This window comes from Apteryx mantelli, chromosome 5, assembly GCF_036417845.1.
Source record: "Apteryx mantelli isolate bAptMan1 chromosome 5, bAptMan1.hap1, whole genome shotgun sequence".
NCBI classification, from domain to species: Eukaryota; Metazoa; Chordata; class Aves; order Apterygiformes; family Apterygidae; genus Apteryx; species Apteryx mantelli.
In genome coordinates, this window is record NC_089982.1 from 84,075,603 (window position 1) to 84,101,395 (window position 25,793).

General features: G+C 45.4%; 1 protein-coding gene across 1 annotated transcript in view; it reads left to right on the plus strand.

Moving 5' to 3' along the window:
• ADRA1D (adrenoceptor alpha 1D) overlaps positions 1–13,933 on the plus strand; it is a 47,120-nt gene extending 33,187 nt beyond the window's left edge. The window contains exon 2 of the mRNA XM_013952602.2: positions 13,365–13,933. Within this exon, the coding sequence (XP_013808056.2) occupies positions 13,365–13,933 (569 nt within the window). The remainder of the gene's footprint in view (positions 1–13,364) is intronic.
• Positions 13,934–25,793: the final 11,860 nt, after the last annotated feature.

Sequence of the window (25,793 nt, forward strand, 5' to 3'; positions counted from 1 at the left end):
CTGTAAAGCTTGAAGGAAAACACCATGATGGTGGTTAGGTTGCTGCTATGTTTCTTTGCACTTCCCAGCGTGTCTCCGCACTTGTCCCTCACTCAGTCTGTGTCTAAGACAACCAGCCAGTTTTTGCCTCACATGTCATTCTACTTTCCATTCAGCCATGCCATCAAGGTGGTTTTCTGAGGGGGGGGAAAAAAAAAAAAAAAGCTATTGATAGTCTTTGGGGGACTGCTCTAGACTGAGCATCACAGGCTGTCTCCTCCCCAGGAGCGGTCTAACCCCTGCAGTCACTCCCACACTGCCCCGTCCACGCTGCTAGCTTCACTGCTGCGGATTGCAAATCCTGGATTATTAATCTCGCACACGCTGCGGGCATGGAGGAATCCCCTGCTCCACACTGCGGGTGAGCCTGGGTGCTCACCAGCCCATATCTGAGCCCTTGCCCCATCCCTGTTCAGTTTACCCACAGAGATACAGCCTAAGTGCATCACTGCTGAAAAAACAGATAAGAGATGTATAGCCGGTCCCGTCAAAAAGATAAGATTACCCTCCCCACGGTGAAGGAAAGAGCAGCGGGAGGGGTATCCTTTGCCGGCAACAGATGAGGCACTAAATAGATTTTATCCCTTGAAGTTAAGGGTTTCAGGAACTGTTGGTAGTGGTGAGGATGTCGTTATCTCAGCAGTCCTGTTATATTTTTGGAGCCCTGTTACACTGACCCATTGTCTTCTGATTAAAAAAAAGTCTCTTTTGGAAGTGTAATGTTTTTAGAGCTCGGTATCAGCTGAAAGCTGACTTTCAGGGCTAGGGGAGAGAGACAGAGGAAATCTTTGCTGTCTCCCCTGAATAATTGCAGGTTGGCGAAAAGAAGGGAATATGCATTTTTAAAGTTTTCCTTCTTGCCATAAAAATGAGAAGGAAAGAGAGGGTGAGCAATGAGAAATCCTGCAGATTTTGTCATGCACGTTGACTCCAGAAGGGCTGTGCTTTGGAGCTTGGTGCATAAACAGGGCATGCTTTGGAGGATTTCCCCGCCAAGTCTGAAGAGAAACAAGAAGCTGCCTGGCTGGTCTTGAATGCCAGCACCGGAGGTCACGGTTTTTCATAAGACCCGCAGAAAGTCAACCTCCCCCAGCCCTTCTTCCCCACCCTTTCCTTCACGACGTCACAGCGCCCGCGCTCCTTGAGCCCGGACCCAGCGGCGCGGCTCCCTGGAGGATGCTGTTCAGCGTCTTTCACAGCCAGCGACGCAGGGAGGGGGCACGGGCTGCGAATGGTACGGTGCCAGGCTCCGCGGCCGGTGACGTGCTGTCTGTCGAATTCTGATATAAACAGAATGTCCTTGGGACCGGCACGGTGGAAACAGGCTGAGGAAGCTCCCACACCTCCTTTGAAAGAGTATTTTCCAAATGCTGGCTTCCAGCCACTGTCAAGTTCTCCGGACCTGGCGCCATAACCTCACCAACAAGAATAACTTTCCCACGTAGAGTCTTTCTAGATCAATAGTCTTATCTCTGTTTGGGTCTTGGGGACGCTCACCCCCACAAGGTGCAATCTGCTCACCCCACCCCATAGGTTAAAGTCACCCTTGGGGCTCACGTATTTTGCCCCAGTGGAGAATTTTTTTCTTGGGTTGGGTTGGGCCCAGTGAGAAATTGCCTCTTTCCTTTGTGCAGCTAGAATCTGGCCCCAGTGTATATAAAATGCCATGTGTTCCCAGCAGGATTCAGCCCTTCCAAAGCCTATCCCGCAGCCAAATCTGATCTACATATTTACGAGCTTGTAAACAGGACGGGGTGGGTGAGTTCACATTCTTAGAAAACCAAGTGTAGAGAAAAGAACTGAGTTGGAAAAACAAAGAGTAGTCTTGGGACAGACCCAGCAAATACAGTGGTTTTTCCAAGACTCGGATGACTTGCTTGAGAATCATTCCCCTCCACTCCTTTTCTCCAGGATTTCCCAAGCTTGCTCTTCAGTGTAAAAAAAGCCCCATGTTCTCAGTGTTTCTGAAAACAGTGGAGGAGACGGCTTGATAGACAGGGACATTTTATCGTGGAGGTGGGTTGAAGTCAGGCTTCTGTTCATCATACCTGCAGAGGAACAGCAGTTACTTGCAGAGGAAAGTTTAGGAGAGCGTTCAGAGCTATTAAAAGGAGTTGGACAGAGGAAGCCAGGCAGTGTTCAGCACAGAGTGTCATTGTGTCTGCCTACAGATGCAAGAGCCAGTAGTCTAGAACAGTGGTTTCCAAACTGTGATCTCCAGACCTTGATGGTCCATGAAGCCTTGGTAAATGGTTTATGGAAAACTGGATTATAAGGGTTCCAGGCACTCTGCAAAAAATGTTGAAGGTTAACAACCTTTGGTTCAAAAAAGTTGGAGAACCACTGGTCTAAAGCCCTGTTTACCTATGCTATGTTCATTCACTATTTAAAGACAGAGAAACACAGAGCTCTGAGGGACAAGAGCTGAAGAAACATTTGTGCAGTCTTCTCACAAAAAAGCTTTGATGGCTTTTCATGAAATATATGTTTCAAGGGTTATCACAGGGCTAACTCATAGCAGCACCTCCACTAACTTACCTACCTTGCTAGGAAGTTTGCCACTGCTCTTCTCAACATAGACCCTAAGCTTTTCCCAAGTAGATGATTGTGGTGAATCTTCAACAGACCCCACAGAATCATTTTGTCATCTCTCTTCCTTGGTTATGGGGGATTCTTCTTGGTTCGGTGTATGTTTGATTAAGTCCTCTGCCCTCTACATACAATATTTTAATCTCTCTAAATAACTGTTGTGGTGACCATAAAGTTCTTGTTGTTTTTTCAAAGTAGTCTGAGATAGGAATATTTTCTTAACAAAAGAAGATCATGCAATATTTTGTAATATTGATTAGCTGTTACGTTAGTGTCAAGTCTATTGGGAACTTCTCCCAATACTTATCTTTTCCACAGTTTGCAACCCCCACCCAGCTGAGAACATTGATTCTTCCCAGTGTCCCAGGCTTTGAAAGCTAAATCCTGTCACATGGTTTTAGGGTATTTCAGGATAATATATTGGCTGGTGGGTCAGTCATTGAGGTGCCTGGGTGAAAGACTGAAGAACAGATCTGTTGGATTGCCAGTGGAAGTCACTTGGGAACCCAAGGAAGTATAAAATCTCCAAAAAACCACACACACACGTTATGGGGATTTTTGGACAGATGGGAATATGAAGGCTGTATTCCTAACCAACCCTTTGCTGACGTATGCCTCTGCTTCTGAGAAAACCCATGTGAAAATTAACATTCCTGATAAATCCTGTTCAACTGTAGTCCATCATGAAGGGAATACAGACTGTCAGAAGGTGCTGATGATAGTGATGTCTTGTGTTGTTTGCTTGTTCCTACTTGTGTTTCCTGAAAAGGGATCATTCAAGACAATTCTTTGCATCACAGAGTGAGGGACAGCACACAGAGGAGGGAAGGAGGGTGGTGGTGACCGACTGTACTCCCAAACCACCTGCCATGAGGCTCCAAAGGAAGGAGTTAGCAGTAGACAACTTCCCTTGCTCCCTGTGCGTAAGAAGGCAGGATAATAGGTCTTTATGTTTCACGGTTAGGTCACAGCGTGAGGCAGGTAATCATCATGGTCATATGAGATTCATTTTGCTGAGGTGGATTTGGTGCCACACTGAAGGACAGACATCCATTGTTCAATCTGATTGCCTTAATCCAAGTCTTTAGTACCATCTGAACCACCCTAGAGTTTCTGAGACTCCTGCGCAGATCGGGCTGATATGGGGCAGAGATATGCGCAGAGGACCCACACCCTTCTGAAACAGTAGCAGTAGGCTGAGAAAGATAGACTGGGGTGTCTAAAACGGCTCTAGCCTCCTGTGTTTTACCAACCAAATCATACCTTTAAGACAGCAATGCAAGTATCAGGAAGCCCCAGGTCCCAGGCTAAGGACAGCTGACAGGCTGTGTTAGTCCCCTACTCCTAAGAGTTATGGTCTGCCAAGAGGGAGCTTCATGGAAGAACAAAGCTATCCATGGTTGAGAGCTTATCCAGTTTGTTGTCATACTGTTTGAGTCACTGCACACAGGACTTGAATAAGCAGCAAGTCTTTGGACAATCTATCCGTATGGATGGATTTTTGTCCATGCCAGGCCCTGTCTACTCCTGCTGTAGATGGCAGCTGGTCAGCTTGTCCATGCCTTTCCCCTTCCCAGAGGGCTGGTCATACTGGCTGCATTACCCAAGAATGTGCCTGAGATGCCATCTTGCAGAGAAGAGAGTCCCAGGCTCAGATGTGGCAAGACCATCACGTCCAAGAAGTCCCCAAACTTGCACAATGGAGAGCCATGGGAGTGCTCCTCTTTGAATGACACACTGATTTTTTAAATGCTCTGGAGGGAACCTAGCAACATTGCACAGCCATTGTGTTCACTCAGATCCTGACCCAGATGGAAATGTTCTTTTCAAAGGCCACCCCAAGCTTGTTTCACTCTGTTTAACCACCCAGGCAAGAATCTCACTGGGGTCTCTGTTATGTTTACTCTACCATCAGCATGCAGATTCCAGTCTTCTCTTCCTGCTCGTACAGAAAGACAAGAGTTCTTGACATGTGACTCAGTTATCCTGACTTTTTCCTTCTCTCAAGAGACATATTATTATTATTATTAATTTGCATCTGACAAATGAGAACCTTCCTGATGTCTCCCTATGGATTTGCCAGATTGTCAAATCTTCCTGTTGTGGGTTGTTTTTTTTCTTTTTCTTTATGTCCTTTTGCTGAGTCTCATGATTTTAAGCTTTGTTTTAAAGTCCCTTTGGAGGCTGGAGTCAGGCTATTATCCAAGAATCATTAAGGGATGGACAGTTGGATATACATCTAGCTTTCCCGAGAATGAGAGACACTGCAAAAATATTACCTTTAAGGAAGTCTGTACTGGGAGTCAGATGAAAAGAACCTAGATGTTTGTCTTCTTTTTAATCTTGCAACTGCTTTTTAAAGCCATTCATGTAATTCTGAGTGATCGGAGAGTGGAGATCTTCCCTTCCCCATCACAGATCTGAGCAGACACACGTGGCCTCTCACACATACCCATACACTGGATCCCTGCATGTGCACAGGCCTGGGATTCATCTCACTCACTCCACAAGAGATATACGTTTGGTCTGTGTTTCGTGAAGTAACTTTCAAACTAGTGGTCTGGTAATCTCCTACTCACACCAAAACTGTTGACATTCACCATCCTCCTACTGCCCCTGCTGTGTTCAGCGTTATCCCTGATACTGTGGGCCTGATTTTGCTGCCCTGACCTTCTCCTTCTCAGAGGATGAACCACACAGCCAAAAAAGCTACTGCTGAGCAGGGTAGTGTTGATGTGAGTTAATTGACAGCTTGGCTTGAGAGCATGGGGAGGACAACATTAAATACCAGGCTCAGAGCTACTGGCCCTTCTGCAAGGCATTGAATTGCTCATGCTCTTCACCACAGAGCAAGCAAAGCACTCATGACAGCAAGTTCATCAGGCAGCCTGGGATTAACGGTGAGCAGCAGCTCTTCCAGGCAGCCCAGATCCTGGCTTCATTACAGGCATGAGAAATCTGATGGGCCAGCGTTGCCTTCCATGACACACAGAAGAGGTATTCGGTCCTGCTTTTCATTACCTTGCAAAAGCATAGCCTTAGCCGTTTTAAAAGCTTTGTTACAGAGAGCTGTGTGCTTGGTTTGCAGTGTCCAGGCCCAGGTATGGTTCCAAAGTGTCTCTCCTTTCCTTTTGCCTAGTCCTGTTTGGTTCGGGTCCACAGAGCCAGGGGAAAACTCTCAGTCCTTAGCCTGCTGGCACATATATTTTAGGCAGATAGTTCTGTGATCATGCCACAAAGCTATAGAATTGGAAATAGGGGAGTGCCTGCTTGGCCCTTCTATAGACCCAGGGCTATATTCATCTTTAGATCAACCTCGATGCAGTGGCAGGCCACAGTCTCCAAGGCAGAAATTAGTTCTTCCTTTGCTATGTTGAGCAAGACATTCTTCTTTATAGATCCCTAATAAATGAAGGAACATGGCATATTCAGTTCAGGGCAATGGAGCTTTGTGCATAGCATTAGCACAGGACATCAGGCTTCTTGGTAGGAGAATGTTATGGACAATGAATATAATCATTTTTTGGAGATTTTCTGTTGCTGCTTTCAGCTATGTGTCCCAATGCCCTCCCAGTCCAATCTGTTGGATGCAGGGCTCTCTTCATTGTCCATTGCTTTGGAAACTTGCTACATGCTGTTTTGTTCCTAGACTGATTTACCACATTCTGATTACCCACAAGAAATATGGCATGCTGAACCTTCTTTGGTCCCCTCACCTGTCTGTAGTATCACATATGCACATTCCCCGTGGTACCCAGCAATTCACAACAGTAGCTGCAGCTTGGTCAGGAGCCAAGCTAACTGCTATGGGTCAGCTATACCACTAAAAGAAAAATGGCCAGAGTAGTCACTAGGTTCCAGAGCAAGGGCTGTAGAGCAGGCTAGAAGAGCAGACTGGCTAAGTATTATACAGCACCTGGCCCAAAGCTTCTCTCAGGCCCCATGTGGTGCCCCATAAGACATAATTATCATCTTGTGCGAGTTGTGAGTCTCTGAACGAGTGGGGGTGTTGTGTTGCGGCCCACCAGAGTGGATCTTTACTATGAAACAGATGGTACGCATTGCTTGCCCTATGATGTGGCATGAGGGCATACGGAGGCAATTAAGGGTGCTGGGACAATGCTGAAGGACAGTACAGTCAAGACTATATGGCCTTTGGGGAGCAGTCTTTGGAATGAACTGTTCCCTGAACCAAATTTAACTTGGAGAGATCAAGCTAGAGCAGACTAAGCAAATTAGCACTGTGAACAATCCAAGACTTGAAACTACCTGTTCACTTTCTGTTAGGTAGCTCTGTAGATGTGCCTGTATGACTCTCTACCTTTCCACCTTTCACCACTGTGGTAGACTCGGTGGTGAAATTGTCCCTGCAATGAAAGTCACATCCTGCAAAAGACAGAAACTAACGCATGAAAGATTTGGGGATTTAGAAGCCTAAGAGATGCATAGGAGGAGGAGACCACCAGATGCCAGTAACATCAAGACTGAAATTCACCTGGAGCAACCTTGGATGACTATAACGTGGGGGTTTCTGCATGAGTCAGGAGTCTGGGTTCCCATGATAGTAACTGAGTCAGCTGAGATGAAGTGTTATCCTTCTGCCCAGTAAAGATGGATCACTCCTTTCTCTCCACTGACTCTACTGACTAAGCCATCAACCGTGAGACGAGTCCAGGGACCTGGTCAATACCTGAATTCAGTCAGGCGAATTGCACAAGAGACCCACAGTTCTCAGGCAATCTGATGTCTTGGAACATCCTCACAGCACTGACTCACGTTAGTGGTCCAGATTCATGGGGCTGCTTTGAGAAAAGCTCTAACTCAAGCTTTGAGTGAGGGGAAATTTCAGCCAAATTCCTGCTGGTGTGGTGCAACTTAGAAGAAAGATATGGAACAAGCATTGGGACCGTACTGCCTAGTGGTTAGGAGCCAGGCTTGGGGAACAGTGAATTAGACCAGTAAATTATCAGAATAATTTGAATAATAAGAATAATGATATGCTTATTGAATATATTCTTATTGAATATTTGAATAAATCAGAATAATTACTATGGCACCTTATCCTTCTCCTGATGAAGGGCAAACCACATGCAATACTCACACTTGAAGTGGTTCTTGTCCGTGCCAGCATTTTCCAGAGCCCTTGGTTTCCCAGGCCTGTCTCTCCCGCCTTTCCAACCTCCTCACCACCATCAGCCTAATGCCATGTTTCCCTGTGCCCCAGAGCATCACGGGACACTATCCCACACAGATTGCCCCCTCCATGGGGGGTCCCACACACCAGATACGTGCACCCCACCATGGCAGAGCAGAGCATGGAGGGATTTGGCATTACCAGGAGCTCTCCGGGAGATGCCGGTCTGACAACGTGGGACAAAGAAACGCTGCCGAGAAGGTCAGCAAAGCACAGGGAAGAAGCGTCTTGTCCATGCTTTTTTTCCTGACCAGGTCAGGGCACAGGGGAAGAACTCCGCTCGGAAAAGTTCAAGCAAACAGGCAGGCGTATGCGCAGAGATGCACACACGCAGCTTGTTCGGGTTTTCACTGGCGTGACAGAAGCCGTCGCTTATCTCCAGATTGTTTATGGGGTCGAGCTGTGGCTGGAACGTTTTCAGGCCTGAGGAATTCCACTTGATATCCTAACGCCATCGTCCTCGAGGGAAAACACTGGAGTCACTGTGAACATGCTGTCCTCCTCCCTAGGCCAAGCAGCTCTTGGATCCACCCGAGGAGGGCAGTGAACTCCCCCATCACCCCAAGAGATGCCGCCAGCTGCAAAAGGCAGGGAAGTGTTAACCCTCTAGGGACCCTGATACGCCTACAAATGCCCAGAGGAAGTGGTCAATAGCGGATGGGGGAGAAGGTCAGGAAAGGCTGGCCAGACTCCTGGTCCCATACAGGGACAGAAATCCTTGCTGATATCCAGCCCTCCCTCCCATAGCTTGGCAGCTGCATCAGGCAGGGACTGTCCGGGTCTCCTTTGTGGGGGTCTGGCAAGAAGCTGGCAAGAAGGGATTCACACCTCGGTAGCAGGCAGAAGGGGGCAGGTCAGGAATGCTTTGGACCAGATTTAATTAAGATGAAGGGTGAGAGTGCTTTCTCTTTCCTTTGTGAGAGCCAGAAAGAAAAGAAGGAAGAGAGACATTGGCTGTTTTCTTTGGTCACGCTGAGATTCTGCAGCTACAGTACCCCCCACCCTGCGGTATTTCTATACCAGCTGCAATTCTCTTGCCTTGCTGCTCTGACACATCCCAAGGGAGGCTGAGTCCTCAGACACCTCCAGACCGTAGAGGCCACATTCAGAAGAAGCTCAGACAACGGGATGCCTTTGCCCTCCATGGACCCAACATCATCTGGCACACCAAGATTATCAGCCCTCCATACATGAGACGTCCCACGTTATTTAATCTGCGGGAAAGGAGCAGAGTGTGGGAACATAGCAATCATCACTTGAGGTCAGACCAGCCAGCCCGGTGCCCTGTCCTTGCTGGTCAATAGTGATAGCAAGGAAAAATATAAAACCAGATTCAGCACGTAGTAATGTTACCCCAAAGTACTCTCCCGGCTTCCAGTGATTTGTGTTTCTCAAACTTCCTAATTCAAGAATGGAAGGTTTTGCACTTGATAGACCTTGGTAGATTCTTTATTTTCCTTGAGTTTGTCCAGTCCTTTTTTGAACCTGTGCAGGGACTTCTATAGATAAGCAACATGCTGTGAGACAGACTGTCTCCTCTTCTCTGCTTTAAATCCACCACGCGCCAGCCTCAGTCTTCTGTAATGCAGTGAGCAATAGTTCCCCATTTATTGTTTCCACAGCACTCTGCCAACACTTGCAAAGTCCAACCGGACCATAAACTATTCTTATCCGGGCCTGTTCCTCACACGTAGTTCACACCAAACAATAGTGAGGCCTTTTGTCGGTGTGAATTATGCAGCAGGTCCTTGCATTTCTCACCGATGACGGGGCAGTGGAGGGGCATGTCTCTGGCCTTTCCTTTCACCCACCCGATGTCACGCCTGCAGCAGTTTTGTGCCGTGGACTATTTGGGACATGCTGTGAAGCAGGGACCTTTTAAAACAACGATGCCACTGCCAGCTGCAGCAGAGAGCAAGCCTGCTCAGGGATTCTGGCTGCATACTAGGAGCCAGGGCCAGAATTTAGATTGGAGCAGGTCCATTTTCATTTGTGCATTTGTCTTTTTTTGTTATTTTGCTTTATTTTTTGTGCTCTGAACACGGAGACCAGCAACTCTCCAAACAATCCAGTGATATCACCTTTGACTGAATCACAGGGAGGGCAGGGTGGAGAAGTGCAGACAAGGAGAGATCATGAGATTAAGCTAGCTCATGCAGCCTAAAAAGGGGGATGAGCGTTTTAGTGTGTGGAGGAGAAATTGCATCCTTTAGCCCTCCAACACAGGATGTTACAGCTTTGAGGTGCATGCTCCCTCTCTCAAGAGATTTGTATCTGGTTGGGTTTTTTCCCCAGAGCTAAGCAGGGTGATATTCACCCAGGAAAACCCCATACAGCATGCTCCCAGAATGCCCTGTGACCAGCAGACAGCGAGGTTGCTCCAGGGAGGCACGAGCATGTGTCCTGCACAAACACATCCACACATGCTGTGAAACCAGCAAATAAATTATTTTTTTGCCTTATCTTCACTTCAGAGCAGCTACCAATAATGGCTCATTTTTTGCGTCACCAAAGAAATGAAATTCAATCTTCAGATCCCATTTAGATGATTGGGACTCCGGTCACTTTGCAAAGTGAGGGCAGGCTTTGCCCGAGAATTTTCCTGCAGCTTTCTTAATTTCTTAATGCTTCTGATTACTGCTGCTCTGGTTACAATAGCACCTGTCACCCTTGCTCAGCCCCAGCTCCATCACTAGGATTCAAGCTCTGCAAGATTTAGAATGACCTTTCATAAAACATCTGAAGCACTAAAGTTCCAACAGGGCTTTCAATCTTCCCAGAACTGTTTTCTTAACATTTTTAGGTGCTAGGACCTTGGAGGAGAATTTGGAAGTTCTGCAGCAGTAGGGGAAGATTAAGTCCTCAGCAGGAGGACATAAGCCAACATACAGCTTTCTCGACCAGAGATCTGCATCCCACCCTACGTGGGAGCATCTTACATGGAGAAGCAGCCAAGATCCTCCCTCCACCAGGAGAGTGAGAGCGTATTCAGTACTTGGCATCCCAGGCATCCTAACATCCATGCTCCTGTATGGTAACCACCACAAAGCCCAGCCCCAAAACCCTCCCTCTCAAAATGTTCTCGTTGTGCATTTGTGTGTATGAAAGCAAGAGCTAATTCCTTCCGTACTTTACTCATTCCCTGCATAAGACCTCATACCTCTTCCTTATAAGCAGCCTTCCAGTGCCTATCAAGACAGTCTGATGCTTCAGCATGTACCAAGCTACTAGCCAAGGACCTGTTTTGGGGACTCTCCATCCGATTCCGTTCATCCCAGGGTGATGAAACAAGGAAACTATGGATGCACTCAGTGCACGTCTCTTCCAAGGGGCATGCTTATTTGCATGTTAATGAACATGGTAATGAGCCCCTTTTCTTCAGATGTACACAAGGTTCTAGAGGGTGAAAAACAGACAAAGTTGAAATTTAGGGAATTCGTAGCTTTTTTTTTTTTCCCCCCGTTTGTATTTTTCATTTAGATGCAAAAACAAAGAATATAGCACAGAAACTGCATTGTGCAATTAACTGCTAAACACAAGATATAAATTATTATTTTAACAGCCTGTTTGAGCAAGCACCAATCTCTTAGATAGCCTTGCTCAAGCAGTAATTACCCGATTCATTTTTAAAGAGCCTCTTCTTTTATTTGCTTTGTTACCATAGCTTTCTGTTTTCTTTTCCTCTCTCTTAAAGTTAAAAAATACTCTATAAATCTGTGGTTCCTTTCAGAAGCCAGTGTGCACCGCAAACTTTGCTGAGCTGAGCCCTACAGCAACACCATGAAAGAGATGATAGCAGTTAGCCCCATTCTCTACTGGGGAAACTGAGGCACAGAACCTCTACCCTGACAAGGGTATGAGCAGGATTAAAAGCCTGCTCACATCCCTTGGCCTCAGACACTCATACTGAGCTAAAGCACAGCCAGCTTCAAACCAGGCTTTGGGCAATGTCTTACTGCAGGGCTGGGAGCCAGGGATCCCCCTGCAGAGAGCCCACAGCCCTGCGTAGAGGCTGGCCCCAGGCACTGCGGGGAATGGGTGAGTCTGGGCAGGAGAAAAGACCCATCTGCTATTGCCAAGACCTGAGATTCAGGAGAAAAACTGATGCCGGGCTTGGAAACCCGCTGCTGGCCCACGTTCCCCAAAGATGGGATGCTGTTTGTGGGCCCAAGAAGGTGAGCTGGGAGACAGTGCAAGAACGGGGCAAGGCAAAGCCTTGGCTCTACCTGGATAGGATGGAGAAAGCAGGAGACACTGCATGCAACGTAGCAATAAACCCCATCAGTTAAACAGAGCCACAGCAGGGGCGCTGCCTCCGCAAATCCCTGTTCCCAGTCCTATTGCTCCGTTCAAAACCATGAGCTACAACCCCCGTGGTTGCACACCAGCCTGTAAAGGTCATGCATCTCCATGAAAGCCCCATTTTTTTTCAGCACAGAGACTTCAGTCCTGCAAACTGTCCTTGTTCAATGCCTCCTTCAGCACATATTCACAGCCAGCACGTACTTCAGCCCTATGGCACGAGATAGCAGATATTTAAGCTACACAGATGCCTCCACGCTTTCCCTGCCTAATAATAAGAAAATGCTAAGATCTCTTTTTACTCTCCCACGCCCCTGCACCGGGGTAGCCCACATACCTAAACCTGAGACTGGTTGTAAATTCTGTGCTGTTTAGGGATGGGTGTAAGAAAGTTTTGCTTGAATCAGAGTGCTGGGTTTCCTGGATGATGATTTTTCTCTAGGGAAAAGTTGGGGAGCTTTTATGTGGTCAGTGGAAGCTCAGAGCCTCAGTCCCAAATTTCTGGCTTCTGGCACCTGCTTTACTGTTTTGACACCAGACTTTTGAGCACAGGGAAAATAATAATGATATCTAGAGCTAATGTTATTTACTAAAATAAAAATTAATGCTCAGTCACATGGTGGCATGATTTGTCATCCAGACCTAAAATAAAAAGAAATTTAGGCTGAGTCAGAAAGTTATTTCAGGTTTTAGTGAGTAATGTGAAGTGGTGGGGCCGTGTGGGAGCAACAGTGACATCTTCTGGCTGCACAAAAATCTCAAGCTTTTTCATCAAGAAAGCCACCAGGATCCTCCAGCCCAAAAGCATAAACTGGGCTAGAGAAGACAAAAGAGTTTTTTCCCATGGCAGTTGCAAGCCTGGAGTGATGGGTTTTATCTGAGCCCACTTCAGGTGTCTGCCTTTAAGACGCACCTTAGCATCACTGCAAAACTTGAACAGAGGGTGTACGATGTTCATCACCAAAACTGATCCCTGCAAAGCAGCTGAGCATCAGTTTGCTCCGGCTGATCTGGTATGGGACAGGGCCTGGCCACATAGTGCTGGTAGACTAGGGCAGCATTTGTTTCCATCTGACTGCCTAGGCCATGAACCTGTTCCCCAAAACAATCGCTAGCCATGGACCTAATAACAGAATCACACCCTCAGTCGTGTCCTGTCACCTCCTCCACCACCCTTGCTACCTTGCGCTGCCGTGCCGTCCCCCCTCCTCTAACCTTATTTCTTTCAATCTCTTCCAAGGTTCTTTCTTCCCATCTCTGAAGCCCTCCGACATGGTCTTCAAGGTCATCTTCTGGCTGGGATACTTCAACAGCTGCGTGAACCCAATCATCTACCCTTGCTCTAGCAAAGAGTTCAAGCGAGCTTTCATCAGGCTGCTCAAGTGCCAATGCCGCCGGAGAAGGAGGCCCATCTGGCGGGTCTACGACCACCACTGGCGAGGGGCCTCCATGAACAGCTCCGGGCGAGACTCTGAGGCAGACCCGAGACCCGGAATTAGCACCCTGAACAGTTCGTTCATATTTAAGTCCTCCTTGCAGGAGAGAGCCAGTAAGAGGAGAACACTCAGCTTCAAGGGCTGGAAAATGCTCACACCATTCCAGAAACCAGCATCCACCCAGCTGAAGGAAAAGATGAACAGCCTTTCTAACAAAATTCGGGGTGGCTCCAGCAAAGGAGGGGCGACAGCCACCTACAAAACAGAGGTGGAGTCTGTTTCTATCGGGATCCCTCATGACTTCACAGAAACCATCGACTACCAAACCTACGACTTAACAGACTGCTGTGGGCTGAGAGAAACAGATATTTAAAGCCCTTGGGACAGCTGTTGATGGTTTCTTTAGAGGTATCTAGCAGAAACACAAAGGGATGCCATCTGTGGGTCTGTCAGGCAGACTGGAAGCAGCAATCAGGTATAAAACATGGTCACCCAAAGGTTCTACAAGCATCCCCCACATGGAGGTCAGCCCCTTCTCTGGGATCATGGGTTCCTCAAAGAAGAACCAATGACATATCCCATTTTAATGAGCCATGGCAGAAGGGGAAGATGTGGGGTGGATATGGCCTTAGGAGAAGAGCTGTTTCCTCCAATGGGATGGTTATCTGTCTTTTGGAAGAAACTGTGCAATTAAGGGAAATCAGGATGTCTCCTTTGCCTTAAAAACAACAACATAAAATACAATAGAAAGATCATACCCCAAAAGATGCCAACCCTGCCTTAGCACATGTGACCACGTTTTCTTCCAGAGGTGGCATCCAGAAAGGAGGCTGTCAAGTGGTAACTGGCAGCTGGCCCTTCAGCCTGTGGGTTGGGAGCTTGCAGGACCACAGGGCTGGACAGGACCTCCAGCCCAGGTCTTTGCTCTCCAGGGCAAGAACACCGCAGTGTTCCCAAGCAGGCTGGGGAGGACCATGGCTCTCAGCTGTCATGTCTGCAATGACCACAGCTTTGCCAGGTCCACGTAACCTGACTTTAGGCCAGAGCAGCTGTCCCGATTTATACACTGATGCCAATGGGTGTGCGGGTCTCTCTTCTCTAATTCTAACCTATGATGCATTACTCATTTCACCTTTGAGTCCAAAATGAACTAGCAATCATCTGCCTTGCTCTAGTGCACTTCCCTCTGTAATACAGAGAGAAAGCAATTCCTTCTGATGTTGGCCCCTCTGTAATACAGAGAGAAAGCAATTCCTTCTGATGTCAGCCATCCCAGGCCTCTTCTCTCCCCTTTTTACTCTCAATTTCCATCTCTCTCAAACAATATTAAATAACGATGCATCGTAGGGGCTCAGCTCAGGTCCAAACTCAACCTGCCCTATGGCTCAGGAAAGGTAGGATGGTTGAGTTTGAGTCCCATTTCTACTGGTCACAGAGTCAAAGTTAAAATGGAGTGAAGTGCTAAAGTGCAGTGGGAGCTCCCTCATGTAAACGCATCTTGTCCCCAGCCAGGATAACATCCATGACTCTTCTCCCAGGTGACTTCACACGTGCCTGACATTGAAGCCTTTGGTGGCTATCAGTAATTGACCTTGTTTGTGTCTGCTAGCATGGACAAAAATGATGTCGATAAGGGTTTCTTTTCTCCACTCACAGTCCCGGAGTGTGAGCTGCCCGCAGGAAGGCACCGTGGCCTCCTCCCCGGGACAATAAGGGGACAGAGCTGTGACAACACAGCCTACCCCGGCCAGGCTCACTGCACCTTGTGCTTTGCTGCTCGGAAAACTAGTTGCTCACACCCTGCTCAGCCATGCATTTCAGGCACTGGTTTTATCACATTCCAGACAGACAACGAGCCCAGGGGTTTCCACAACGTATGAACATTAGATTTAGCAGTGGGCATAGGTCTGAGACACCCGGGTGCTGGAGGCAAAGTCTGGATCGGAAGCGTAGCATCTCAAGCCCAGCCTGCAAGGTAAATAAATAACAGGAACATGAAATCCAGGGATGAAGACATGATGATGAATGCGTCCTGGATGGAAACTCACCCTCATCAACACTGTCCCGCAAACCCACTAGGAGTCTTTCATGAAGGGGGCCTACAGCACATCTAGCTAATCCTCCTAAGGGTGGCTATCAAAAGACATGAAAGGCTCTTACTTTTCAAGGGAACAGGAGTGATACAGTGCATACCGAGTAGGCCCCATCCCCACACTCGTAACACCCTTCTGCCCTTCACTCAATGCAGTGGACTCTGAACTGGACAAATTACTGCACAAAAACTTGCAGATTTTGTTCAAATATTTTCCTCCCAGAAGCTAACCCCATCGAGAAGCGTGGGTAGCACTACACTTGTGCTGAACCCGAACTCATTACTGCCTGCACGTTCAGAAGCGGCGAGTGTTTGCAAAAGCAGCCAGAGATCGCCAGCTTGCAAGGTCCAAGCCTACCAAAGCAAGGGCCCAAGACCCCTCTGGGGAAATGCATTTTTCTTTTCCTGTTTCTTTGGCCTTCAGGGCAAGCGAGACCCTGTGTGATGATGGGATGGCGCAGAAAGTCATTTTGCAGTGTAAGGACTGCTCCTGCCACTGGTTCATGGATAATTTTGGATTTGGGTGCCCATCCGGATAGGAGATGTGCATCCATGACCATATAGACACAAGCACACATTTTACTACACTTGTGTATATAAAGTCATCTCCAAAATGGCAGACCTTCTCTTATAAAGCGGAGGCTTTGCAGGGGCTTTTTGCAACTGCTGGCAAGCAGTTTATTCCCAAAGAGGAGCTGAAATTATTGCTTACACTTCACCCTGATCTTTTCAATTTACTTCTTTCATTTTTCCAATTTTGAAATATTTACATTTACAGCCTCCAGTCACTTGAAAGCATCAGGAAGGGAAAGGAAGATTAGTCTGGGGTTTTACTGCCTCTCCATCTCAATTCTTTATAGGCCTACAGGGGAGAAAAAGAGGGTAGAGTCTGTTTAAGCACATGTATGTGTACACGTACACAAATGTCCAACATCTAGTTCATTTGCTTTCTGCCATTGCATCTGTGCCTATGCTTGACAGGGTCCCAAAGGTTGCCCTAGTATGTACTATAGGAAAGTCTTGAGCTCTGCTATGCTGCATTAAGGCAAAACACCTGCTTCCCATTTAAATCCAGGCCCTCCCTTTCCCCTGGGCAGTGTGGTTTAGCAAAACGCATCAGCAGAGGCAGTGTCAGGATGGGACTCTGAAGGTGGATGTGCAGAGCTTCAAACAGAGTAGACTGGGGCTGTCTTTGCCGGTGGGGAAGGAAAGACAACGTTGTATGAAATATATCTAGATATATCTAGACCTGTGCATTTCACTCTGATTCCCTAAATCTCAGAGCTCTCCCAGCTTTGGAAAAATGGGCTCAGACCTTCAGGTGATAAATTTGCTCTGATCCCACTGGCTTCTCTGGACCCACAATGGTGTGACCAGCAGAGGGTATGGCCCCGTTTCCCCAAATTTGCCAAGCAGGCCATTTCCCAAAGCACCTGCACCGGGGTTATCCAGCAGCTCTCGCCTCATTGTGCTGGCTTTCTGTGTCACTATTGCATCGTCAGACCTTGCTGCTTCAGCAAACCTAGCGTTAAGGGTGGTGAACAGTGGCTTTTATGTCAGTAGACCCTCACGAGTCCTGTTCAAGGAGGAAGGAAGACCCCTGTCAGCCTGAGCTGGACTGCAGTTGGGTTGCATTACTATTGTTTACAGTGTGTATATAAGTGTACATTTTCTTTAGCAGACATTGGAATTTTTTATGTATAGATTTTTATTTTTCATCCTCAGATGTATTTATTAGCCAGAGTATTTTCTGTTTCGTGATTCAAGTTATGTTGGATTGATGTAAGCTCTATGAAACAGAATGCACATATTTTTGTTTGTTTGTACCAAATACATGCACAAACCTGTCTAAAACATTGCCGTGAATTGTCACTGTGTCTGATTTTTAAAACTGGGGCTGTAGGGGCAAGAGATGTAGGGAAAAGGGCTGTAAGAAAGAGATGGGGACTAGCCTCAAAAACATCTTTACATCTCTGAATAAATCCATGATGTGCCCATAATATGAACAGTATCTACACTGTTGCTCTATTTCAGATTAACTGAGCTCAAAAGGCGGATAGAGTGGACTTAGAAAGGATTCAGAAAGGGGTGACTAAGATGAGCAAAGACACAGGACAGTTTCCATCTGAAGAACAATGAAATCAAAGGGCTCTTGCCTGGAAAAAAAAGATTACTGAGGAGGAACGTGATAGAGGTCTACGGTCTACAAAATCAGGAGTGTCGGGGAGAAGACAAATAGTGGTTGATTGTTCACTGTTTCTCATAATACAAGAACTAATGACATCAAATTCAATTATCAAAATGAATAAAGCAAGGTAATTTTTCACATGGCACATGCTTAAACTGTAGAACTCATCACTACAAGATATTGCATCTGCCAAAAGCTTGTATGGGTTAGAAAACCAATTAGATGCTTTCATGACAGAAAAGTCCATCAAGGGCTGTTGGAAACATTTATATAACCTCTGAGCAAAGAAGTCCCTGAGGCAGCAATCGCTGTCAACTGCGAGAATATTTTAAGGAATATCACTTCAGGCTGCTTCCTTTCCTCTATCCCTCCCTAAGTTTCCATTGCCAGAGACCAGGTACTCAGCTAGACTGGCTCCGAGCCGGTACAGTTGCTTCTGTGTCCTCTTTATTTAGATGTTGGGTAGCCCGCCCATGCCAATTAAATTGTTCATCACTCTGCCCATAGGCTAAAATGAGCAAATATACAGAAAACTCAATGTTAGTCTCCAATGTACAGTAGATCAACAAGGTCACACCATTTTGCCATCGCTGTTTTCAAATTCCTGCAAGGGAATTTCTGTTACTGAATACCAATCATAAATTAAAAAAACAGCTCTTGAATAGCCTGACTTTGAAGAACTTTCCATAGAAAGTTTGTAGCTGGGGCTGGGATTTGCCTGGAGATTACCCAAGAAACTTTGGCCATCTGGTGCAAAGGTTTCAACTTCTTTTTGGCATTCTGACCTTTAAATATTCCTCCGAAGAGGTGCAGACCATGCATAGTAGGTTTGCTTTTCTTAGGTACCTTTTGGAGGGATTCAGCTCACAGATTAAGACGCCTCCATTACAAAGAGGTGTCTACATATGAGCCAGACGTTTAAACCTTGTTATAGAGATCTAGGGAAAAAATTTATTGCCTGAATGTAGGTGTTTCATGCCATTTGAAACACCCCAGGTTAACCAAGACATCTGCACAGGGCTAGAAGATAGGACATAAAATGTCTTGCACAAAATTGGTGCAGGGACATGGCAGAAGGAGCTGATCTGTAAGCTGGGAACAGAAGTAAATAATGGGAAATCAACAGACAGAAAGTGAAGTTCAGATTCCCCCTTTGCCCCAAAGTAAAAAAGAGACAAGCTATTTACTGTCTTTTAATATGTCTCCAAGAGTCCGACCAACAAGTGACTGCCAAGATGGACCACACCACCCAGTCCCTTGGGCATCCTGGGAGACAGAGTCCTGCCAAGACAGTGGGGAGGACAGGTCAGAGACAGTAACCTAACTACAAGTCCCATGAGGCCAGGAAAAAAGGCTTAGAGCAAAATGTTCAGTTCTGTTCAGTTCAATAAACCAAACTCCTCTAACTTAAAAGAGCTCCTTTATGTGATCCTAGTGGATAATAGATGTCTTGGGGTTTGGAGGGTGGGGTATAGGCATCAAAAATAACGTTTATGCATTGTCTGGAAACGTCATCTTTCATTTATTGCGCTCAGCTCTCCTATCTTAATTTCAGATTCACAACGTAGCCTCAAGCAGGTCATTTCACACAGTTTTGAAACTGCTGGACTTTCTCAACATCTCTGCTTTACCTTCAGAAAAGACTGAATTAAGGCAGGGACTCTGTAATAGGTCTGACTGACCAATGCTAATACCTCAGCCAGATCTTGGAGAAAACATTTGGGCATTTCACAAAAAATCCAGGCCCAGCCCAACTCCCATGATCTATATTTTCCCGTTTTGTAATTGAAAAGTGATTCTGAATTTCTAAAGAGACTGTCTTTCTCCTCCAGTTTATTACTCCTGGTCAGTATTAGGATCACATTCATCCATAATGTTGCATCTGCATTCACAGCACCTAATCGCACCTGCATCAAACACCACGCCATGGGTGTGAAAATGCAGATGGTACTCAGTATGTGTTCTGCTCCATCTATCAGAAGGACTTATCTGCCCATGAACCCAAACAAACATTGTACATGAGCTGGGAGAGACCAGAGTCCTCCTCCTTTAACTGCAAAAATACAAGCTGCTGCCTTCCAAATGGGGAAAAAAAAAAAATCCCCTAAATACTATACTTGATTTTGAAATCCCTTTGAAATCTGACCATAACTGAGTAGCAACACCACTGCTCAGAGACAGAGCACTGCCTCTTCAGAGCCTGCTTCTCTCTCTGAACAGGTCTGCAGTTGCTATAAAGCATCATTCAGTAACACATGCATTAGCAATTTGAGTTGAGTTGTGGTAGGAAGGCGTTCTGAAAGCAAAAAGTCCCAAAGTCTAGCCCTGTCCATGGCCAGGAGGTTGACTTCATGTGGCATGTAGAAGAGAAAGACCATTACAAGAGAGCTTCTCCTTGGGAAATGGCACTCACGGTGAAAGTGGGTGGAAGATCACAGAATAGAACAACTAAGATATGTAAAAAAACTATTTTAAAAAGAGCCCAGAGTTACAGAGAAGGTATTTGAAACAGAGACCTGAGAGAAACACAGAAAAATACCCCCAAAAAACAAAAGCCCAACATACCCTGACAGGAACATGCAAGGCAAAAAAGAACTTGCATGAAGTTATCCCCAAAGCACTTTGCCATTTACAAATTGCCTTGATACAGATTAGAATTTCTCAACAAATTATTGAAAATATGGAATGTCCTTGAGTAACCCTGATTCTATCATGGCAAGGTAGCTTTATGGGTGTAAAAGCCTTGCTACCTTGACAGCACTAACGTTAATTCGTGAGTAAATTGCTATTGTTTTATGCATGTTTATTACTACAGTATTGAACAGATAATTCACTGTCCAAATCCAATTTAACTTTGATTGCTGAGGTGCTTTAATTTCTAACCTGTTTTAGTCTTGCAAGTGTAAATGTTGCTTTTCAAAGTTTCAGGGCAAGGGCTTTTTGGCAGTATATAAATATATTTTTATATAGGTATACATTTACTCATATGTATAAATGCATATGTCCACATAGATATACATAGTTATAAATAAGTATATATTTGACCCTTCAAATATAAGTTTGTGCTCTTTTGGCAAAAGCATTCTTCTTCCTGTCTGTTTGAGCCATATCATTTTGTATTCTATATTATCCTATATATCCTCTGTACCCTAACCCCGAGAAATTAGAAAAAGGTTTTTCCAAGTTTTGTGAATGGTTTGCCTATTGCTGACTGCACCATGGGTACTAACCCCACCCTCAATTTTTAAAATCTTTAAGCAAAAGGCTATAGCTTGAATATGGAAGTCGTGAGAAAGGGACATCACCCCAAATACATGCATGTGCCATTGACTGGCCAACTAAAATTCAATTCATGGAAAACCAGAAGAATGAAAATTCAAATCCCCTGCAAGCATATATGAGGAAACAGCCAACATAGATTTGCCAGGAACAAATCCAACCAGTCTAGTTCCTTCTGTAACAGGCATCATGTCCTGTACATAGAGCAGGGGAAGATGTCAAATATGTGGACTTTAGCAAGACTGTGGATTTTGTCATGTGATGGTCTTACACACAAAAAAACAAGAAATGTAATTTAGATTAAATTATTACAAGATGAACGCAGAACCAGCTGGAAATCCATGCCTCAGCAAAGAAAGGCTTTTAAGCCTTTTAATATATGCAACGTTGACTCAGATTTATATAGATCCCTCATGAGATCTATAAGGACCACTGTCCTGGGTCTTGCTCTAGTCAATATTTTAACCATTGACATGGATGATATAATACAGAGGGTGCTTATGGAATTTGCAAAATTGCATGAGGCAGGTGGAATTGCAAGAACCATGAAGGACAGGATTAGATTCCAGATCAGGATCACAATGACCTTGGCAAACTTAAGGAATGATTTCAGTCAAATACAATGCATTTGACCTAATGTAGTAAGTATGAAGTTCTGCACTTCAGCAGGAATAATCAACTTCACAAATGCAAAGCTGGAGAACAGGCAACTCTGAAAAAAAAAAAAAATCTGGAGGTGTTAGTGGATCCAAGGCTGAACAAGAATGACTAACCAGTAACAAATCAATAACTAATGGGCTCAGGCAGAAATTATCTCAAAGCCCATTGGGCTGGATTTGCACAACCCAGCAGTTTCCCAGTAAGCTGCTTTATTTTTCTAAATGTATTTATCACCTAGAAGTCCATTTTCCATGATGGCAATGAGGTTCCAAAACTCAAGTTAGGTCGTTTTAAGGGAGGAAAATCCAAGGCCCTCTTGGGCTTCCATGTGGGCAGCTCCCTTTGCCACAGCCACAGCCAAGGGTCTTGACATCCTGCTACCCTAGGACATGTCCTGGCCCTGAGTCCCACCATCCTGCAATGGTCTGTCCCTGTAGCACTCCATAAACACCCTCAGCTCTCCAAGCAGGCTGGCTGCATCCCAAGTGCCCCGGGGAAGGGTCTCCACCTTGTGCTCGCTCCCAAACAGTGCCTGGAAATTGCTCATGAGATTGCCAAAACTGAGCAAAGGACTGTGCTAACAAAACTAACCGACAAGGAATAAACATTCCCCCAGTGATTAAGCTACTAGTAGAGATGGTGTCCCTTTTCCTCCCAATCTCCATCGTCTTCTAGTATCGATATCTGAGAAAGCAGGATTCTTTCATTTGACAGGGAAAGGACTAATAAATCCACTGACAGAAAGCTGAGGTGAGGCAAATTCATACTAAAAATACAGTGCAAATATGAACAGGGGAGGAATTAACAACTGGAGCAGATTTTCTGAGAGATTCTTGAAATGCAAAACTTGGGAGACAGGAAAAGAGAAAAGCTTTTTAGAATGCATGCCCTGGCTCACAGAGAAGTAATGGTCTTGATGCAAAAGTTTGCTCTCCTGCCCTTCTTATAGAGGAGGTCAAGCAAAATTATCATAATACTCTGTCTGGGCTAAAAAATAAATGTTTTTCTGCATGACTTGGCAAGTCCTGCTGAGCTCAAAATATTGACCAAAGATTGCACCTGTTCTGCTGAAAGGAGAAAATATATTGAACTGAGATGCTGCCCCGAAGGAACCAGAACAGAAATATTTTCTCTTCTCTTCTCTTCCCGAGTCATTTGTTTATTTCTTATTCTATTTTTAGTGTCCATTTTCTGTGCATTACATTTTTCTAGCAAGGGCCACTACAGCTATTTTTAACTGGTGGAAATTGTCCAGGCAGTTAGACAAGCTATTTTTTACTCTTCTCATTTAGGTATTTATTTTGGAGGGATTTATTAGCAGAGAAAGCAACCTGACTGACAGCCTGGGAGGTCTCTTTCTCCCTCTCCCCGTCTTTAAGCCAAGGAATTTCATTTTGACACGCAGGGCAGCCCTCCTGGGATGATCTCGTCTCTGCCCCGTCTTTTTGCCGCTCCCCACGGCACGTGGAGTCAAGCGCAGGCCACGTGTAGCATCTTTATGGATCCTTCCACTCTGACTTTACTTCCAGCAAGACTGTCTGGGGAGTCTGAGAGTCCTGGGCTTAGGGGGGAATCACATCTTTGCTCAAGGGTGAGCCAATGGGTCCATCAGTGGTGCATGGCCAGACACCACAGGGCCAGGCTCGGAGTCCTATCCTATTTAGTCTGTCTGAATATGAAGTTTTTCCATACCTTTGGTCATCTGGGCTCTCCTTCCCTTGACCTTTTCTAGGTCTATTATATCCTTTTTTGAAAGCATGTGGCCAGAGTTAATCTGACTATTTCAGTTGTAGTTCCACCGGGGATATCATTAAGTGCCTAACATCATTATGCATATGGCATGATGATATTTTTCCTTTATTCTAAGTTCTTCTCCTAATAAATCCTAACATCTTATTGGCCTTTTTGACCACTGCTGAGCACTGAGGTTATGTTTTCATCTCAGCTATTCTCAAAGATTCAGCATCTCTTTCCTGAATGCTAATAACTACTTTTGAGCGCATGACCAGTTATGCATAGTTTTTTCCTCATCTGCATTATTTTCCACTCATCAGTATTAAATTCACCACCTAGTAACACAGTATCATGAGATCTCTTCCACAAATATTCACATCTAACATTACTTTTGAGTACCTTGAATAACAAAGGATTGTCAGCAAACTGTTACCAATCTGTTTACATCTTTTCCCAGACTTTTTCGGAATGTAGTGATTACTATGGGCCCCAGCACTATCTTAAGGAAATTTCTAACAAATTCTAATGACTGTTTAATCATACATTTTGCTTCTTCTCCATTTATTTCACCAGTTATTAAACCAGAAGAAGACCTTTTACCTTACCGCATGACAGCTTAGAGAAAGCTACAAAGAGTTTCAGGACAAGCTGGTGAATATTACACACAAAACTACACACTACGAAACCTTCGTAAATTAAGACATTAATGACTATATGGGAAAGACAAAGGTAAGAGTAGCAGATGCTATCACTTCAGAGGAATTTTGGAATGGCCATTAGAGTACGGACACTCTGCACAGCATGTGTCATGTGCCAGCTTTACTAGACCAAATACTTACTTCCGTGGAAGCAATGGACAGCCTAATAACAAAAGCCAATATTTTTCAGGCACCTGCAAAGTAAACAGGTCATATATTTATTTTAAATGAGAAAATGGTGCTTATGCCAATGTATTCCTAAAAATGCTATTAGCAGCACAGAAACAAAAGTCATGGGCAGTGACTAGATAAAAAACAGGTTTTACAGGAATAAGCTCATTCCCATTAATGATTCAGGTAAATATGGAGAAATAAAATCCATAATTGCACCAGGTAACAAGTACCTAATATAGCTTTAAAACATTCCAATCCTCGGGTCTCTTCAAGAGACACTCAACAGAGTGATCAGGGACTAAAATAACTATGAGAAAGGATTTGGAAACATCTTCAAATGAATTTGGAATCTCTCAGCTCAGTGTTGAACAAAGGAGAAAAAGCCTTCCTGCCCTGCAATGCACTATGAGAAAGGCTGAAAGAGGAGCTGGGGCTCTTGCTTTGAGAGTCTTGCATCAAATACAACAGAGTGAATATCATCACTAGCTGTTTGAAAAGAAAAAAAAAAAAAGGATAAAAAGACAGAACTTCACATTTGCATAGAACATGAATAATTAAACAAGCAAAAGAGAATCATCCTGCCTCCCCACAAAGGGAAGATATCTCTGGGGAGATATCCAAGTACTGATCTCCGATGCACTGGCACAGCTCTGGGCAATGCCCTTGGAGGGCACCCATTGGGGTGAGCGGTCAATATGTTGGGGGCCGGGGCTGCCACTCAGAGGGACCTGGACAAGCCTGGTGGAGGCTATGGAGGTGGTCAGGAGGCTGAAGCATGCATGTGAGGAAAGGCTGAGGGAGCTGGGTTAGGTCAACCTGGAGAAAAGAAGGTTAAGGGGGGGCATCTAATTGCACTTCTCTAACGCGGCTGCAGAGATGACAGAGCCAGACTCCTATCGAACATGCAGTGAAAACATGGGAGGCAGCAGGCACAAGATGCAACAAGGGAAATTCCCATTAGGTGTAAGGAAAAGTCCTTCCCCGTGAAAGCAGCGCAGACCTGGACCAGGGGCCTAGAGAAGCTGTGTAATCTCCATCCTTGGATAAATTCAAAACTCGACTGAAGAAGGCCCTGAGCAACCTGAGCTAGCCTTGAAGTTGGCCCTGCTCCAACCTCATTTATCCCTTGAGTTGATGATTCTGTGGAAAATGGAGCATATAAGTGTAATACTTCCAGCTCTCCCCCTTAGGAGATGCTTTTTCTGTAGGCTGCCATTTGTGTTGGGTGAAACTCCCCTGAGGTTCCTGTGAAAAATACCATCCTTTTTCCATGACATGCAGAGTGCAAAGCTTTGCAGCTGCCATTTTGTTCTGGAGAGAAGCAATGGGAGGGCACGATTAGAGGCTCTGAATAACCTTGAAAGAAATAGCTCTTATCAAGCTACACTGCAGCCATAAGCACACCCTT